Source organism: Ptychodera flava, chromosome 15, assembly GCF_041260155.1.
Source record: "Ptychodera flava strain L36383 chromosome 15, AS_Pfla_20210202, whole genome shotgun sequence".
Taxonomy (NCBI): domain Eukaryota; kingdom Metazoa; phylum Hemichordata; class Enteropneusta; family Ptychoderidae; genus Ptychodera; species Ptychodera flava.
The window spans coordinates 8,413,317-8,433,301 of NC_091942.1; the positions used below are offsets into that span (position 1 = coordinate 8,413,317).

The 19,985-nt window shown below is 39.6% G+C and overlaps 1 protein-coding gene across 7 annotated transcripts in view; it reads right to left on the reverse strand.

Moving 5' to 3' along the window:
* The window catches only part of LOC139151080 (neurogenic locus notch homolog protein 1-like), a 79,467-nt gene that overhangs the window by 52,063 nt on the left and 7,419 nt on the right, over positions 1-19,985 (reverse strand). For 6 of the 7 annotated variants that reach the window (XM_070723619.1, XM_070723614.1, XM_070723616.1 and 3 more), the window contains exons 3-7: positions 15,882-16,018; positions 14,673-14,780; positions 5,903-6,016; positions 5,060-5,173; positions 4,086-4,322 (exon numbers count right to left, since the gene is read on the reverse strand). In XM_070723619.1, coding sequence (XP_070579720.1) covers positions 4,086-4,322; positions 5,060-5,173; positions 5,903-6,016; positions 14,673-14,780; positions 15,882-16,018 — 710 coding nt within the window. Of the gene's footprint in view, positions 1-1,582; positions 2,004-4,085; positions 4,323-5,059; positions 5,174-5,902; positions 6,017-14,672; positions 14,781-15,881; positions 16,019-19,985 lie in introns of those variants that run through there. The other variant, XM_070723618.1, reaches the window with a different exon arrangement.

The following is a 19,985-nucleotide window of genomic DNA, read 5'->3' on the forward strand; positions in this document are numbered from 1 at the left end:
TTTAGACGCTCACGGCAAATATCGAAAGAATGGTCGGAGTGTTTTACCACAGAAACTAGTTTATAAAGTCGAAGGTATGTAAACAGCAAAAATATGAACCCAGACGTTGGTTCATAGCGTTACGAACTTTCTTTCTATGAGCTTCCATGAATAATGTAAAAGCCGCCATATTGGATTCATTCACAACATTTCACTCTACGATATTACAACACGATGTATATGCGACCGCTCCCGCGGCTTTTCGGTCACAATTAATACGATATCCACATAAAGGCGTACAGGGACATTCTGGGTGGTTCATTTTCTCTCCTCCGGCAATTACGATCATCTGACATCATTGAGCTAACATTTTGAAGACTAATAGAGCCACATGGGAGTGACGGCTGACATGAAAAATCCCATCGGTGCGGTATATCACTTTGTACGGAATCGAATTAGGGCGCGTTCGTACACAAACCTTTTCGCGCTATGTACACTGCAATTGATAATTGTGGGGTGAGGCTGGGTCGAGACGCCTTTGCGATGGATCATTGTAATTTTACCAGTGGACTACAGCATTACATAGAAAGGGAGAGTCTATGCGAAGCTTACTCATCATCAAGGAAGCACTCATCCTAATCTATCATAGTCTCATCACTAATGTGTGTCACGGAAGCCGCGTGTAGTTCAGAGTAAGGTTTCCGGAAACCCCGTGCACCGAGCGACATTTTTTCGTAACGACCATGTAAAATTACAATCATTTTGCTGGCCTTATTATTATTCGAAGGGGCCGGGTCGATATTACATCATATTCGACACCTTTGTACACATGTTAATGGGATTTAGAGGGAGTGTCTCGAGCTCTTGTTGTGGGCAGTTGAATTCAGACTTAATATTGAGTTATCAATTTGAAATACAAGTGACTAGCGGATGAAAATAGATCGTATTAGCCATTTTTGCACGATCGATTTGTTTTCAATAAAGGACAAGTTTGATGACATACGAGGGCGACACTTAATTTAAAAGTGATCTCGCCTGATGATGGCATCGATAACAAATTTATTGTTGAAATCGACATGAGTGCGCAATAGTGGTTTTCGGTGTAGACACTCAATCTCCCAGGTGAGTGTTATGACAGGGGCATCTGAGCTAAAAGGAGAAGTAGACACATATCGTGTGTGACCTCCAGTGTTGTGAATTGCTCGATTGCCCTTCCCTCACAAATGTTGCCTTTGAAAGCGAGGGGGAGAGAGAACAATGGGCTGGCACATGAACACAAAAGCGGGCGTTTGAGGAAAGCGGGCAATCTACCATGCTTTTCGGGCGACAGCTGTATGTCGCATGCGGGTGGTAGCATCGGGGGTCTTTTAGTTTTTAAAAACATAAAAAAATAGATAAAGATAATAACGTGAACAATTAGAAAACACAACTTATTGATTGTAAGAATGAACGACAGGCCCGATATATAGGTCTGACGAAAGGCGTTTTCGGCACTGTTATATGGGTTAGCTGTGATACTGCGAGAGTGCTTTCTCCGTATTCGGCATCACTGATGCGGACCTACACTCAGACACACGCGTACTCGCTATATGCTTCTACTTACCGGGAAACACCGTCGTAAACAAAGCAACAAAAAGGCCCACGAAGAGCCAAGTTCTAGCGCCGTAAAAGCCAGGCGATGACAACCTCAAAATCATATTAACGTCGGGTGAATATTCAGTTCCATCCGGAACAACAAAACGCACACTTGATGATAATAACAACCGTTTCACACAGCGGGGTCGTCCGAAGGTATATAACAATATCCGTGTAGAGTATATACGCATATGCTGCTGACGACTTTGTAACCATGTATCGGAGGATTTCACCGGTGAAAATTCATTGTCTATGATGCAATTTCACTAACGAGATAAGAGTAATCCGTACAAACATCCGATTGTAATCGAAGGTCTTGTTCGCAAAGCTGCGTTGATGTGGCTCGGCGCTACGTAAGCTCTACAACAACATGTTAAAACGAGGGGCTTCATTAACTGAAGGCATGTCGTCATAGCCATAGCGGGCGCAGGGCATTGTGGGAATTATCGCAAGCTGACAGTTGGGCACATGGCAACGGATGCGGGTTTCCATGGAAATTTTTTGAATAACAAAGGAAGATGCCGTAACATTACACTCTGATGGTACAGATATTTGAGAAGAGCATAACCCGTGTGAAATGTCGTCCTGTAAGAGCTAGAACAAAGAAAATTACCATAAAATACGCAAATATGCATCTTCTTTTGTCTAGATCACATCCATTAAGATAGTAAGAATGAAATGCAATGTACGACATTGCTAGGTTTTTAAAATCAATGTAATACTCGGACTAACAGGTGAATCTCAATTTTCCCTGTTAGTAGCAGTTGTCAATTCAATCATCGACTTTAATGTTTCCATTATAAAGATATTCCCATAATATTTAAAAGGAAGATTAACAGAATGTTTGTTTTGTGTCATTTGCATTATTCGTCACTCCCTCTCGTAAAACAAGCCTACTTACCTTTGCCATTTACATAATATTCTTTAGCATTTAGGTTGATGGTTGGCGTCTGTACCTTTTTCGGGCACAAGACGACAGAAATAAAGGCACTGGAAATCCGTGTTCAAGTATAACATATGTACCGTGATTGGTTAAGTTTGGGGCCTCCGTGACGAAACTGAATCATATAAAATTTTTGGGTGAGACGGGCGTCACTTATTTTCAAACTCATTTTGTTTTGACGCGAAACTACGTAACCTCTTTCGCGATTGGGTTTAATTTGAATTTTGTCGCGAGTGTCATGTGTACATCATTGAATTCGTCGAATCGTCGGCATCGTCATACATGGTACAAGAAGCCGTCATCGGTTTCCCATCCTTTGACGATGGTAGCGCTGAACGATTGCCTAACTCACGTTCGTGCTTTGGAATGGACAGCTCCCCATACCCTACGTACACGTATTGACTAAAATTTGTAAACACTTGTACTATTTGTACAAGTCAGCCAGCTTGCTCGACACACAATGCGATTGCGTTTGTCGATAAACATCAAAAATAGAGCTGGATAAATATCCTAAGAAATCACCATTTTTGTACCCAGACATCAAATATTTTGAAATTTGCCTTAGGGATTATTAAGTACTGTAGAAATCCCTGTCTCAAGGTTTACTAGGCCTTGCGTTGTGGTCAAAAGCCGAATCTATTTAAGTGGCTTCACGTATTTACAAATTAGTAATCTACTGGATCACGTCAAATAACGCACAGAGCGTTATTTTACGTAATCCTAAAATGGACCTTTTCAAATAATGCTTCCGAAACATCAATCAGGAGTTTTCTTCAAAATACAGGCCTATATATATAGGCCTTCTTGAAATTATTAAACCATGATAGGAATATTCACTCATGAATAAAGGTTCAATTAACTGAAAGATTTTGGCATGAATACCATGATTGATATATGCTATATGCACTGAACATAAAAATATGATTAGAGAAAATCGTCAATCATTAAGGAGGTTTTAGTGTAAAAAATGGATTTAACGGACATAATTATACATGATGAAGTGATTTTAGAGCACTCAAGTGTGTTGTGATTCGTCTTCTATAGGTTGTCTGAGCAGAATCGCTCTGTTTCACTTCAAATTGGCTATCGTCGTTATGCAAAGCGAAACTGTCTTAAACCACAGACTGGGAAAATGTTATTATGGGCTTTGACTGCCTTCCAAGATTATTGTTTCATGTTGCTTTAGAGGCGTGCTATTCTGTTGCAACAAGCTGAAATCGGTCGACTAAACAAACATTAATCATTTTGTTGCATATCAAAAGCAATAATAGCATGTGAATTTGTTATAACACACCTATTACCTGGTCATTGGTCGGGTTCCAGCGGCATTTTTATGTAACCCCTCGCAGCCAAGCCTCAAGGAAAGATTGATGTTTTCCTATAGAGCTACGGCCCTATGAAGTAAAAAACTGGTTACACACTTCCCCTGGGAAACAACATGCGTTTTAACTCTGATGACCGGGCAATAGATGTTCGACATGAATGACGTTCACATCAAATATAAAAAAAAATTCAATGAAACACTTACAGTCGACTCGGGCGTCAGTAGTCGGCCCGGGGATTTTGATGGTCGTCACTTCCCGTGCGGTAGGTACGTGAGGACGACTGGTCGTGAATCTTGGCGGCACTGCACTCGATACGACAGTTGAAACCCTCTCACAACGGTCGCCTTCGTATCCGAGAGGGCATTCACACATGTAACCAGACGAGCTTGCGTAACAGGTACCTCCGTTTTGACAAGGAAGGGAAGCGCACGGTGATATTTCTGAGAAGAGATTCCAACATATATAATTTTTAGTTCTCTTTGAAGATTGCAGGATGCATGAAACTCAAGTAACCGATATTATTACATTGTACTTGAAGTAATTTAAGTTATTATTTATAACGCTCTTCTGTTAACATCAAACACTGCAATTTCGCACGATTACATCTGTATAATTATAAATATATATATATATATATATATATATATATATATATATATATATATATATATACACTCACACTCTTGTGGGTATATGTGTGTGTATTTATGCTGAAAAGGAGGCTTTGAAGTGCATATTAATAGAAAGGCGTTTCATCTGCCGGGAAGATGCACATTTGTTTAAAATGCACAGTGTATGTGGAAAGGTATCTAGGAGAGTTTTTCTTGGACACTTACCTAGTGGACACACCACTCTAACCCTAGTCATGGGCCTAACTGATGGAATGTCCGAGTGGTAAATTTGCAGAGAGAAATTGTCCTTCTACCACAGCAAGCGGATTTAGGGAACAACTTAATAGGTCTGTAGGTATGTGTGTTAGTGAAATATGTCGGCAAGCATTGGTGTAGATGGATAAATAGACGTAGGTAGACTGGGGTAAAGGAAGGAAGGCTGGAAGGAAGACATGTGGCGGTATTAGACCAGACAGCTTGGCCTGTCGAATGGATGATCGATAGACAAACGGATAAAGACGCTCAGAAAGATAGATTTAAAGACGGACAGATGTGATAACACGTACCAATAGTACAAAGATTTCCGGCATAAGCTTCGGTACACATACAGCTATACGTATTTAAACCGTCGATACAGGTCGCGCCATTCTGACACAAGTGATTTTCACAATCGTCGATGTCTGAAATGAAAATATAGTAAAACATTACAGGAATATACGATATCGCTAAGCTCGGAAACTTGAAAAGGGTATGTATGTATGTATGTATGTATGTATGTATGTATGTATGTATGTATGTATGTATGTATGTATGTATGTATGTATGTATGTATGTATGTATGTATGTATGTATGTATGTATGTATGTATGTATGTATGTATGTATGTATGTATGTATGTATGTGTGTGTGTGTATGTATGTATGTACGTATGTATGTATGTATGGATGAATGTATATGTGTGTATGTATGTGTGTATGCATACACTTAACACACAACATATATATATATATATATATATATATATATATATATATATATATATATATATATATATATATATATATATATATATATATATATATATATACGTAGAATAAACTTATAAAGGCCATAAGCTTCTTGTTTAGTACTGGACTGGGACATTATTCTGGTCCTTGAAGTCCCCTCCTTCTATAAGAGTGTGGTTTGAAGTAAAGGGGTGGTTAGGCAAGACAAATCGCTTTCGCTGTCAGGTAACGCCACTCGGTTATTGGGCGATGCCAGCAGGTCAAGTTTGGTATCTCCAAATTGCGTTCATGGTTTATATATAACTTTAAAAACTGGCCGATACCAGGTTGATGTCCAAGTATAAAAGGCATCTTTTTTCTCTGGAGGAAAAAGTCGATATTCAAGATAAAGCAATTACTTACCCTCTTCGCAGTACTGTCCAGTAAAGCCAGTGACGCAGATACAGATGTACCTGTTAAGGTCATCAACACATGTACCACCATTCTGACAAGCACTGTTTACACATTCGTCGATATCTGTACAAGGAGAGAGTCATAAAAGTCGGTTCAAAGATTACAAACATCCCAATGTAATTAACTTGTTTCTTCACTTTCGTCCTTTTAGATGAGATTGTGCAAAACAAAGGGCCATACAATGTGTCAGTTTTGTATTTTGGGTCTCTTAAAAGTGATTGTTTAATCGTCTTCACATCGATATTCGCTATTCTTCTTCTTCGTTTTACGCCGACTGTTTGTATCACAGGTGATAAATTATTCGTCAATATAATACTGTATTCAGTTAGTATTTTAGTGCATTTCTAGGTAATTACCAACGTTTTCCTTGCTATACAATCATATGATACTCGAGTAAACATTCAATGTATAGGTGAAATAGCCTAGGTCAGCCACAGAACGAATCAAAATATCGAGCTTCATGCCATAAAATTCATTGACGTTCTAGGAATAAATACCATCGGAGTGTGTTTCGATTGTTTTGTTCTCTAAGAACGCCTTGCAAAACGATGTTATGAGAAGTATTTCTTGGATTATTTCCATTCCACTAATCAGTTAGTAGATCCATTGCACCGTATATACAGACGTGACCAAATATAATTTATACCGATACCAATTATTCAGATGTTAAGTCATGCACTGACGATGAAATTTTCACCTTATTAATATTATTATGTGGTTACTCAAACATTGATAGTGGAGAACTGAGGTTTTTGCCTGTATGAACGAAGTATAATACTTCGTTCATACAGGCAAAAATTGAAACGTTTCAGCGACTTTATTTGTGATTTGTAAACACAGGGGATTAATAGTTTGGGTCCGCTCGTGTCCATACTCACAAAATTAAGCCATTGTTTTGATATTTAAGACGTCTTAATGCGCCCTCTCGAGTTCAAAAGGTGTGTATGGCCAAGCATACTGCATAACAAGATGGCTGAAACGAACGACGTCGTACTGGCTGTAAAGAATGTGAAAGAGGCTCCCCACCGAACTATCCAAAATGTTTTTGTGTCGAGTTTGTGTTTTATTCGTTTCTAAATTGTGTTCCTACATTCTTATCCGATTGTTTGTGTTAATAAAATGTTTGTTTCGCCTCGCCATAAGCTTTCCTCACACAAACAAAACATTACCGTCCACACTAATCCAAACTTCCCTACAAATATCCGAGGCGAAACAAACATTTTTATTAACACAAACAATCGGATAAGAATGTAGGAACACATTTTAAAACGAATCAAACACAAACTTAATGACTCAATCGAATATTTTTGTTCCCAATTAATAAATCATATAGACAATCTCAATTCTCGGTTTATGGCAATTTTTGTCGACTGATAAAAGTCTTTTCATCTTCAACATTCCATTCTAATTTCACCTACGGTATATAATATCCTAACCTCCTGTGACTTTCCTTCTAAACGTTGATTTGCCTTGTGCACCAAAGAGATGCTGTATTTTATGCCAAACGATGAAAAAATATGTGAAGAAATAACCATGTATCAGTCAGTACGGCAGGCGAAACCCGGACGGCCATACCGATTGAAGACAGAGCAGAGTAGATCGAAACGCAAACGGGGTGTTATTATAGGAAAGGCGGTGACTTATTTTACAGCTGAATAAAATGCTGTCTCTGGTTGTGTAAGTCTGTTGATCGAAATATATATTTTGTTCCCAGTTGATTAATCATGGGGGATGGCAGTCTCGATCTCCCTTTATGGTTCGATATTTACTGACTCGTTCCCTCTCATTTTTGTCAATCAATGAAAGCATTTTCGTCTTCCATATTCAATATTACTTTGACCGATGTTACATCCTGACCTATACTGTCATAGTTTTGACCAACGTACAAAGATATTGCCCATGCGTCCGGCTGATGAGATGTTTTGCAAAACGGTGAAGAAATGGGGGCCCGGGAGACATCGATGTCAGTCTTTCCGGACTGTTTACATGTAGCTAATAGGGGATATCAAAGGAGATGAATCAGTTAGTTGAATAAAACATAACTTTTCGGACTTATTTTATGTCAATTTTGTCAATGTCGGACTTTTGATTCAAGAGAAACCAGAATCACCTACAGAGATGTCTGTATTAAACACGACGAACAATTGGGAATAGTTTGTTATGCTACTGTCGGTCTCAGTCGTGGTGTCTCTCCCATAAAATTTCGAAGCTATAGGTCTACACTTGTCGTTTCGATTCACATGTAGCGGTACACCGATGACCAGATATTGTACTGTTCTTAAAACTAGTCTAAGCAATTTTACGACACTGCACTATTTGCCATCGTGTCTCCCGTGAACGTCCTTGAATCTATGGACGTGACCATTGTTTTACTGCGCCCATTAGAGTGTAAACCCCTGTTCGTTACCAGCAGAATACTTTTTAAAGTTCTGTACATCAGTGTACACTGTGTGTATAAGCCCTAAACCTAGTTTAATTCAATTATGGAAAGGTATTAAAGAATAAAGGGTCGTTACAGTTGCTAAATTGCGAGAAAAACGGCACTTTTTACTCAAATAGTCCTATTCACAAGCTCTATTGTTTAAATCACGTCCATGGTGTGCTGTTGATTTTCATTCTTTCGTGCAATTTCATTCGCTTGAAGCAATTATCCTTTCATTTGACTGCTCTGTGGGACTCTTCTGAATATGTGTTTTGGATAAAAAGAACTCTACAGTGAAAGACATAAACTTCGACGGTGATAGGTATACAATATCGGTTCTCGACGGTGATAGGTATACAATATCGGTTCGATGTGTGAAGATATACAGATTACAAGTTATTTTAGAAGTTCTCAAAACCAGTAAAAATAATTCTGCGCGCCACTTATTGATAATTTCTTCTTGTGAACGTCCTTGAATCCGTGACCGCGACCATTGTTTTCGAAGTGTTCGACGGTGGATGATCGGTAGATTAATGAAGATATATGTTACTGAACTATCGTGTGATTGTTTAATAGCATGGTTAGGTAATAGACGGTGTAGTCTGTAGAGGCGATACGGCGAAATTCCACGGCCCAAGGGAGCGTACATCGCATGGTTTCTTACAACGAACCATAGACAGAGCCGTCGGTTTCCATAGCTACTGCGTGAAATCCGGCGTCACCGATGTCCCGGGCCGATGTCCCTGTCCTGATTCGGAGAACAACTTTCAAGCTGCGTGTTGAGGTTCAGATGTCCGATTTTTTCATATTCAAAAGGCTTATTGATTTACAGAGAACGCCCGTCTTGTTTTTAGCTTTAACTTAGCGCAAGATGGCAATTGAAAATTCAAAGCCAAATAGCCAGTGGGAAAAAAATAGACGACTCGCTCTCACCAGCGGTCGAGGTCGCAATGAAAAAAAAATCGAAGTCTCTGAAATCGGTATTATTGCTCCGCCATGTTTATTGTTGGTTGTACGGCCAATTTAAAGTCACAGACTTTCTTCAAGGTAAAGTTCATATAATTGCCATACCGCGAAGTTCCCTGTGCATTTCAATATGTCTATTTGGAAGCAAAAGCGCCACGGACATTCGATCGATGGTGATGAACTTTCTCCAGGGCGTGACATGTCACCAGTTACGAACTTTACCGGTTTTCGATACGAAATATGCAATATATTATCAGCGTTGTTCACGTTGTGTTTTGAGTTTGATATGGAATATAACAGGAAAACACTAACAATTAGAGTGACGATAGAGACCATGCCCGATACGGAAAAATTGACATCAACTACTTGCAATGAGCAGTGACCTGAAACTTCAGACTGATATATAAATGTCGACAATATAAAACATTGAAATGCCGGAGAGAGAGAGGGAGAGAGAGGTTTACGCGGTCGCGAACTGATTATACTCTTTCGGATATGACTTCGGTGTAGACGATACACAGACATCGAAAATGTACACCTACTTTCCAGAAATGCGACTAATCTTATAATAAAGAGTGGAACAAATCCAAAAGTGTTGGTGGAAGTAAATCTTCAGATGTTGGTTTTCTAAAGTTAGATAATACTTACAGAAATATGGTCGTCATAGTCTTCTTTTAAAAACTATTATCTTCAACACCACGTTTCTTATGATCGGTGATGTCATTTTTTATTATTTTTACAAACTTTCAATGCATCAAACGCTATAAGACTATCTCATCTGCCTGTTAAGGAGTTACAATATATTTCCAAGGGCTGGCACACGATGTCAACTTACGTGTCGTCCGTCGAGCGGCCGGTGGCAGTCTCACAGATTGTTCCGTTTGTAATCGCGGCCACTTTGATTTTGATGTGACACCAACGTGCGTTTGAGGTTTTTTTGTTACGAAATTTGTCGACCTCACAAAATTTCACAGTCCATGCTTTGAAGCAGTCTCAACATGGCAAAAATGTCTCGCTTAAATTTCATCCTCGTCGTTCCAAATTAAATTCGACCACTAAATTATTTCGGCAGTTTTAATTTCCTATTAATTCGACGTTTTTCAAATCGTAATGAATTTTTTCTGGTCGAATTGATAGGGTTTTGGTAGCAAGCTTATCTCTTCGTCGGACCAGTATACCGCGAGATGTAGTACTGTGTTCGGCAGCCATGGCGAAAGTGAATATTGTATGTTGGTTGTTGTTTGTATTATGTTACAAATACCTGTCGCGTGAGGGCGTTTGAAACGCTTCTGAAGCGGCTCAGTCTGTCCACACAGCGATTTGCAGACAGAGTTAATCCCTACAACGGCTCTGGTCGGGCCGACTAACCGTCTCAAATCTGAAACGCTTCAGAACCACTTCGGAGTGTCCACACATAACTTTCTGTGTCAGTATTGGCCCAGAACCGTTTCAGAGGCGTTTCAATGGCCTGTGTATGAACTGAAGTTTAATTTAGGTTATTTTGGATAACCGAGGATAAGCTGAGAAACAATTTTAACGGTTTAGTCAAAGAGATTACTTATTTCTATAATCTCTGCTTACTAATTTCACAGTACAGGCCCTTGGTACCCGGCAGGCATACACACGAGACCACTTCATCAGAAGACATGAAGCAAGTACCGCCATTCCGGCAAGGAGCATCGGTGCAGGTTGCCCCTTAATACGGTGTACGACAACAGTTAAAAATACAGACAAACGGACAAACAAACAAATAAACATGTATAATATACTTGTTCCATTGACTGACAGTTGTGTCTGCTATATCCATTAAAATGCGTTGGACGCAAATTGTCGAATTAATTGGGCAGACATTAACTGAAGAAAACCCAAATCGAGGTGCCTTCTAACGTGTCTACTGCCGGCGTTTCTCGGAAAGGAAGAATACAAATCCATTTTCTTGTTTATAATTTGTGAAATGTTTTCTTTTGATTGTAGTGAAAACATGTTCCGAGGAGAAAGAGTCACCTCAGATTGCTCGGGATCTGATGCTTACGTTTGGCGACACGTACAACAATTGAACACGACCAAGCTCCACGGTACGGCGTGGGCAAAGAGACCAATCCATCGATCAATTACGGTCGGTTGAAAGTTTTGGACATTGAAATTAGCCAACGAAGAACAAGACCAGGCTGAAGTCGTCACTTCGCAAACGCTCTCCAGCTTTGGTGACCGTTGCCATTGGGAACTTAGTAGTCTTTTTCTTGTAATTGTTGTTGTTCAAGTGTTGTTGTTTGCTAATAATTGAAAAATACTAATTTACTTTTGCCGCCGTTCAACAATATCAACAACTTTGAAGAAACATTTAACGGAATACCATAATAATTTGGCATCCATACGTGTAATTATCGGGAAGGTAACGAGTGAAAAGTTAAACGTTGAAGTTGAATTTGAACGTTGCACTTTTTTAGCTCACATTCAGTTCATATCTGGTTCCGATACGGGAAGGGGCGCAACGGTTAGCCATGTACACTGTTACAGACAGCTTTGGAATCCCTTTGATTACTTTGGTGTTCCTTGTATTTGTAACGATATCAATATGATTTAAACAACAACAACAACAACAACAACAACAACAACAACAACAACAACAACAACAACAACAACATCAAGAACCGTCTTGTTCTTAAATTTTACTAGTAAATATGAACATTACGACAACCAGATTATAAAGTTCCCTATGGCAGTCACCTTTATCAACGAACATGGGCGTCAGCCTTAAAGGTCGGTTTTTTCAATTTTAATCAAAATAAGGGCTCTTATGATCCACATAATGAAACAAGGAATTTCTTACTGGCTTCGCAGAAATGGCCAGTAAAACCACTGACGCATGTGCAGGTGTACGCGTTGAAGTCCTCTACACAGGTACCACCGTTCAGACACAAATGGTTTAAACAGTCGTCGAGATTTATGTTGAGAATAGATTTTAAAAAGTAAGTATAAGGTTTATGACGACTTCTAGTCTATAAACTTCTGGAAAAAATAGGGATTTTCCCCATTGCTTTGAAGGCATGTATAAAACAGAAAAAGTAGTTTTCGTCTTAGATAATATTTTTTGTCTGAGGAAATGAATGTGTTTACTCTGGAAACATTTTGCGCTGTTCAAAATTTCCCATGTGCCCCTTCAAAATTCGTTTTCTATGGACTGTCTGGTGTTTGCAAATGAAGATAAAGTATTTACCTGCACGTGGAGTTCGTCACATTCACTATATGCAACGCATTGTTCACTCGATACCGATTTTGGTGTTAGGTTGAGTCAGCCGCAAAAAGTATGCGTCGACTCAGCAATGTGAAAAAGTTATCATCCAATCTAAAACAGTATAGAATTCTAGGAAAAACGTATTTAGGGAATGTTTCGAGGGAGTTAGTTAAGTGCCGTTTTCCCCTACGCCTAAGTTTGCTTTACAAAACAGGGAAGTGACAAGTATTACATGTAATCTAATTTCCGAAACCAGAAAGTACATCCGTTACCGTGTATATGATCTATCCAGTGCTACAATTGTGCATACTTGTATGTAAAACACTAGTTAACCAATATATTAGAACTTGTGCATGAAGTCACCTTACTTCTATATAATTATATAATAATATATCTACTATTATAATAATTATTGATGGAGGGATGAGGTCACTGTCCCTCAAATGGATTTCCATCAAAGTGAATCTGAATAATCTTGGATATAAGCTTTATAGGTGAGTATTTTGATGGTTTAGCTGAAGAATTTTACTCAAAACTGCGACCTCCTCTCACCAGTCTCAGAATACCCCCTGGGTACCGGGAAGACATATGCACGAGACCATTTCATCGGGAAGCAAGAAGCAAGTGCCGCCGTTCAGGCAAGGATTGTCGCCGCAGGTTACCTCTCAATACGGTGTACAAATGAAGAAAAGTACATACAGACAAACGTCAGAGAAACAAACAAACAACATGCCGAGGAAGACGAGATGGTTGCCTGGGTAAGCAGACGAAGGTAGGAGCCAAATACGCTTACGATATGTTTATGGAGTAACGGTGACGGTGGCAACTAACTAGGCATCGTTTCCTGTTTCCTAAATTTAATTTAAGTTTTTCTACCTTTCACTCGTCTGGCTCTGTAGGTTTTGCTAAGTGCTACAGTTTTCTTGAAAAGTTTGCCAGTTGTTGCAACGTTATTAAATTCTTTTCATTTTATTTGCGATAGCTCTTGTGCCGCACATTTTCTTCAGTAACATGCACAATGGCCGGAAATCTAAATTGTTTCTCCTCTTGGTCTGTGTACCTTTTCCCTTTCGTCGAAGCACGGTGAAAGAACACGTTATCGAGGAGAGCTATTGATAGCGCTTATTTGACAAAATAATGATTGGTGTTCTTGTAAAGCCTAAGCAATGAAAAGAATAACAATTTCAAAGAGAAGTTGACCAAAGAATAGACCTGCATCAGAGATATGGGTTCGTTTCATTTGTAATGGGGTCAAAAGGTCAACTTATTGGGCTATCGCTTGGCTTTTCTCTACTGCGACGACATGTCTCTGCCTGGCCTTTCGACATTGCATGATTCTAAGGTGTGTCCTTTTGTGAGAGTAAACTTTGACCTTCGGATTTGCATCTTTGGCTCTTCTAACTGAGTTTCTCGCTTGCCGATTTGGACGATATAATCTGTACAGTGCAATTCAAAAGTAAATATTTTTGTGTGTAATCGACCGAGAGAATTCCAATTGAAGCAACGATTCGTATCGTATGATAGTTATTTTGAAAAGTCAATTTTAAAATAGTCCTCCCAGAACAATGCTTTAGTTTACAATTTTATCATGTCTATGATCACGACGTCAAACGACTTTCCATAGCATACTTCGACGGCACAACTTTGAGGTAAAAGGTGCCTCGGGCTCAGATATTCGGACTCCAAAATTTGTACAATACTTTGCTGGTATGTTACTTGTGTCTACCCATTTTGACGCTAGTGGAGTGAACTAAATCTCGGACAACCACGCACCACTAGTTTACCACTGAAGTTTTCACCGTCTTGTTCCATTTTGTGAAAATGGAAATTAATTTTTCCCCATAGAGTTAACATAGCTATAACAGAAATTTTGAATTTGAAATATCGGTACATTTTAAGTAATTCGCTTCTCTAGTACGAAATTTGCACGGTGACCCCTTCTTTTTTTACAAAGTTTTTGAAGTTTGCTTATTAAAAAATAGAGTAGAATTTTATCTCTTTCAATTTCGAGGCGATCGCTACCTTAATGTAGTGGCTCACATTCGAGGGACGAGGTTAGAATAGAGCCAAGGGGTTAAACAAATATTCCTACTCACTTGTTTGGCAATGTGATCCTGCGAATCCAGGTGAACACAGGCATGAATAGGAGGCGCCCTGAGATATACACTGACCGCCATTTTGACACGGTTGACCAATACAGGCATCTGTGGGAACGAAACCAAGATAAGGCACGCCGTGAAATTACAAATTAACGTCGCTAGCATCGGTTTATTCATCACCCTGTATTGTTCCTGTCTTTCCTCAGCTAGTTAAACAATTCATGAGAAAATGTGATTTATTGGTGAGTGTTTGTTTTCTTTCTTTGTTACATAAAGTTATCCGGTTTTAGGTGATGTTTATCTATACCCAACGAATTATCGTTTGAAGAAAAGCCTCGCACATATTTCTTCATAGTTCAGTCCAACAGACATACATTAAAGTTTTCTAAAATTCAGCCATCTTAAATATTCGCTCTCGATGTGATCATTTAAATTTTCTAAAATTCTGGTGAGTAAATTAAAACCAAAATTTCGTGAAAATCTTACAGAAGAAGTAAAGTGCCTCCAAGTAAGAACATTTTATTCAGTCCTGTCACATTTTAGAGGAGGCCAACAATATCAACTTTAACATTTCTAAATGTACCTTTGTCTCATTTTCGTTATAGTAGGAGATAAACCGGTGAGATCGATAGACTAACAAGCTCGAGTCAGTTGCTGACTGGCCTTGGCCGAGATCCAAACGTTAAGGGGTAGGTATACTGGTAGCAGTTTACTTGTAAATTGGTTACTCATGCCCTTGAAAAAGACTGGAGCATCATGCAATCAGTCAGACAGGTCGATTTCACAACAAAAAAAACTTTTAGTTACTTTTAGATGCCTCTCAATCCTTGTAAAGGTATGTCTTGTCAACGAATTTACCATGTTGAATGTAGCATTGACTTAGCTCATTTGACGATGTAACGTTATTAAAAGGTATTAAAAGTATTAACACTCGATTATCAATTTGTCTTTGTCACAAAGAGGGGGATGTTGAGTGGACACGGGGAAAGCGCTCACAACGACGGTTGATTGGAACCATTAGACACGCGTAAGCCTTTACATATAAATACAGTTACTGCTGGTTAGGCATCCACAGACAAAGGCACCTCCAGTACCTTACAACGAGGCTCAGCAAACTCGGAAACAAGTAAAGGTAGATAAACAAAGGGGCGTGTGAAAACCCCAACCTCTACTTTAAGTGACCTACCTCATCTGACCTTTACTCACCTGGTGTCGTTTGGGGTCGAGTCGTTGGTGCTACGGGCAACGACGGCAGTGGCGGCGGCCGAGTAGCTCTGTTTGCAGCGATGACAGGGGACCTCACGTCCAGCCAATAGACGTCGTGGTTTACCGCAATGGTTGCACTGCGAAAAAAGTAAAAGGTCAAATCGTTTATTCCAGAGTTCAACGTCTATCACGTCTGCCATAGGTATATTCAGTAGACAGGTCCTTTATAATTACTGTCTATGGCATAAAAAATCCATAATGTGGCAAAAGTATCGCACTGGGTTGTTGTCTTAGATACAAGTTGAGAACAAAGTTGGACAGGAAAGAGTCCTTGTAGCACTCGAAGATGAGTTTTTTGACTCGATTTGTTTGTATGTCACTGTGCAATCGCTTGAACCATAGAGAAAGATAGACGTGCGTCAAGGAAGGACATGTCTATGAAACTGCTGCCGTGTTATGTTTTGATTGGCGTGAAGCAGTGTTTCTGGCCCGAGAGCTCACAAAGTAACTATGGTTGCTACGCGACTGGCAGTACGATGCCATCTCGTCGTATTTTTCGCATAATCTCGTGTAATCATCAACCACAAACAAAGCCTCCAAAAAGTTTAACACCTTTGGAGCTCATTTTAATATGAAAAGCCAATAGTCTACCGAGACGACCATGGAACAAAAGGCATGCAAGTGTTGCTACTCTGTCTATTTTACTCTGTGCTTGAACTTACAGTGCCTGAACAAGACATCAAGGGAAGATTTATGGAAGACAGAGTGTTGCCAAATAATAATTCACTTCAATGCTATGTGAACTTTGGGTCAAATGTGGTAGTTGTCTGACATGTAAAGAAGAGTCTTTTCTATGCAAGTGTGCAACCTGTTTTGCGTCACAGTATCATAATTTAATGTCGGTACTAAAGGACACAGAATCTCTCATCGCTCGCCAATCGACCATCCTCACTGAAACACAGTAAGTCGGAGAGGTCGTGGCTAGAGTTTGTGATATATAAAAAACACGCAGTGAATATTATAGTTGGAAACCTTGAATGTCAAATTTATACGCAATGAGTAAAGTTAAGAAACATTTTTGCGCCAATAATTTGCGTCCGTGTCGCTAATACCGCCCTCTTTGTTACTATCGTCAGCGACTAACGCGATTACAGACTTACTTCGCTAAATCCACTTGTCAGAGAAGATGAAACTCTCTACGCTTCATTTGCGTAATAGGCATAAACCACACAAATGTAATCGGACAATTTTCTCGGTCGACCGAGTGACCAATTCAAGCAGACCGGAAAAAATCAAGCTTTCGCCATCACAACACAGTTCCTAATCATTTCTTCGTGTTCCAGACATTGTAATTCGCCTGATTTGCATAACTGAGTGAATTCCGAGTTACGAAACAGCACTTAACAGTCATTTCAATGTGTTGAGAATGTTTTCTTGACGAACATCATTTTCCCGGCGTAATGAGATATACACCGAACCATCATACCAGTATGTCACAGTAGCCTAGAAGCCTATTCGTCTTGCACGGACCGTCACTTTCTTGTTGTTTATTCTAGGTTATAGTGATCTCCTCGGGCACATGATGTTATTTCAGGGCATAATAAGATTGCAGGGTTGAATGACCACCGACTGATAAGATGTCTCCTCGAGATTCGCTCCAGCAGCCCAGGCCACATGTAACGTGACTCGTTGGTAGGCACAAGTCATCCATACAACAAAACAGAGGGACAACATGTCTTCACACTGTGCTTTTTTTTAACATTCTATGAGTGTTCGACTTTACTCATCAAATATTTACTTAAAGCGTGCTGACTATACCACAAGTGGAACACTTTGCTAGCACTACTTTTTGTCGTTTGTTGTGAAAAGGAGGGGCTTTGTTTTATGAAAGTTGAACTGTCGTTGAACGGCCGGTTTTGATGCGTATACTCAGTAAAACCGTGACCTGCCAACAAAAAAGTACTCTATCTGTCTATTCCATACACATATAAGGAAAAACTGTTCATGACGACGGCGTGTGGTCCTATTTTTCCATGGTTCCGATATTCCATGCTTCAGCTTAGATTTTAATTTTCATAGTCTACATCAACAAATTGTGTCGGTATTTATATTGAGCATAGTTCAATGAAAGTTACAATTAAAGGCAATGCTTCAGTAAAGTTTCTGTCATCGCGATCTGCCAAGATCAGGGCTACACAGAACATATACCATGTACACAAAAAAGGTCATTGATAGTTTCAGGCCGACTTATACAGGATCTCTTTAAGTTTATAGGGCTCTGAACTTGTATGTTCCTTACAATAGAAGCTCTTAAACAGTAATTCCTTCTGTTCTCTTCACACTAACCGGGAATCGCCTTTCGCCTTAAACCATTGTGTGGTTAATAGTCCGGTGTGTCGATTGTGTTCCTTGGCGGCCGCAGTATTTTGTGTGTTATACAGTAGCATTTTAAGCTCCATTATATTAAAGATTCTGGCCTCGGAGATGAAATAATATTATACACAAGGGATTTCTTTGGTTATTTCTGTTAAAGTCAAATCAGTATACTCGAAAATGATCCTCACATCACAGTCACCAGTTTTCTAAATTCAGCTCTGCGCCAACGCGCTCCAAAGAAGAGTGCCTGAGAAGAATAAAGTCAGGAAACCAAATGTCTATAGGGACTATGCCATGTCACCGATTTTACTGTGAAAATTAGCAATTTCATTTGTCACGTAACCGTTGATCGTTCCCTTCCATTCTCAAAAGTCATACCCGATACTTCTAAGGTGTATGTACACACGTCTATGGGGCGAGTAGGCGAAGAGCGGAATTTTAGAAACCTGGCGACTGTGATCGCATTCAAACCATTCTGATGTTTTTCATTGGCAACTGTGACTTATATTAATATAACAATATGGCAGGTATAGATTTACATGTGCTTTTATACATCAAAGATGTCAATAATGGTGTTATTTCGTCGGTATTTGGGTTGTTTTGTGTGAAAACGCCCCAACCCTGCCAAAAGTTAATTTCTCTTTAAGACATTGGTGGGTATCATTCCCATCAAAACGGCTAAGAGGCGTGGCTAACATTGATGTACGGCACAAGTTGTCAAGGTTGGAAGCTATATCGATCAAGATAGCATTGGAGCAGTTCACCGAGGTACGGCAATAAATCACCATTCGATCATTGGTTGAAGCCTGACCAATGTGACTGATACAGAACAAGTGAAACAGATAGTCACGCAGTGTGGATCCTCAATATAACGGTCAAAGGTCAGATCTGTCGCTGAATTCTCTTACTGATGGGCTGCATCAGCTATCGACCTTGACGGAGGTGACCGCGACCTTGTTTTGCGAAGGTGAAAATTCACTCCAAGTCGGTGCTATTCATGATTAATACTGCTTTGGAGAGGTGGGTACGAGCTCTCGAATTCAAATTGAAGAACACACTTGCTACTGGCTTCCTTTGATCATAGTAACGGTACACGGAGGCCAACAAGTTGACGTCATTGTCCTGAATCAGATTCAGAATGTAGAAGTACAAGTGGGTTTTTGAAGGACAATGCAAAGCCCCAGTGTTACCAGCGATATGGGGGAAGGTATGCGAGGAACGGGTGGTCACTGCAATGTAAATGCTATTGATGACATAGTGAAACATTGTCAGAGACCTGAGAGATATCGTATTGACACTTTAATTAAGTAATGTTTACATGTTAATTGCTTCAGTCTGTAAAGTTTTCCTTATAATTACGCGACTAAATGTGTATATTCTATTTGAGATTTTGACGTCTGTGTGGATCAGATGGACCAAAGAGGTGTAGTTGCAATATAATCGTCAATTTTACACGTTAAAGCGTTCCATATTCATTCAATTCAGAGACAACTTGTCATGTTTTCTTTTTTTAACGCATACGCAGTAAGGGTGTACCTGCCATTGGTCTGGTGTCAAATCTTTGTCAGGGATGTAGCATGCGGTAGAGCTCTGGAGAACGTGGTCAAGAATCGGAAAACCGATAATGCAAACTGTTTTTTAACTTTTCAAGATTTTTTGTGTCACCTGTCAGGAATAGGCAGGCGGTTCATATTTTTCCCATGACTGTTTTTTAACTTTCTCCGTCAT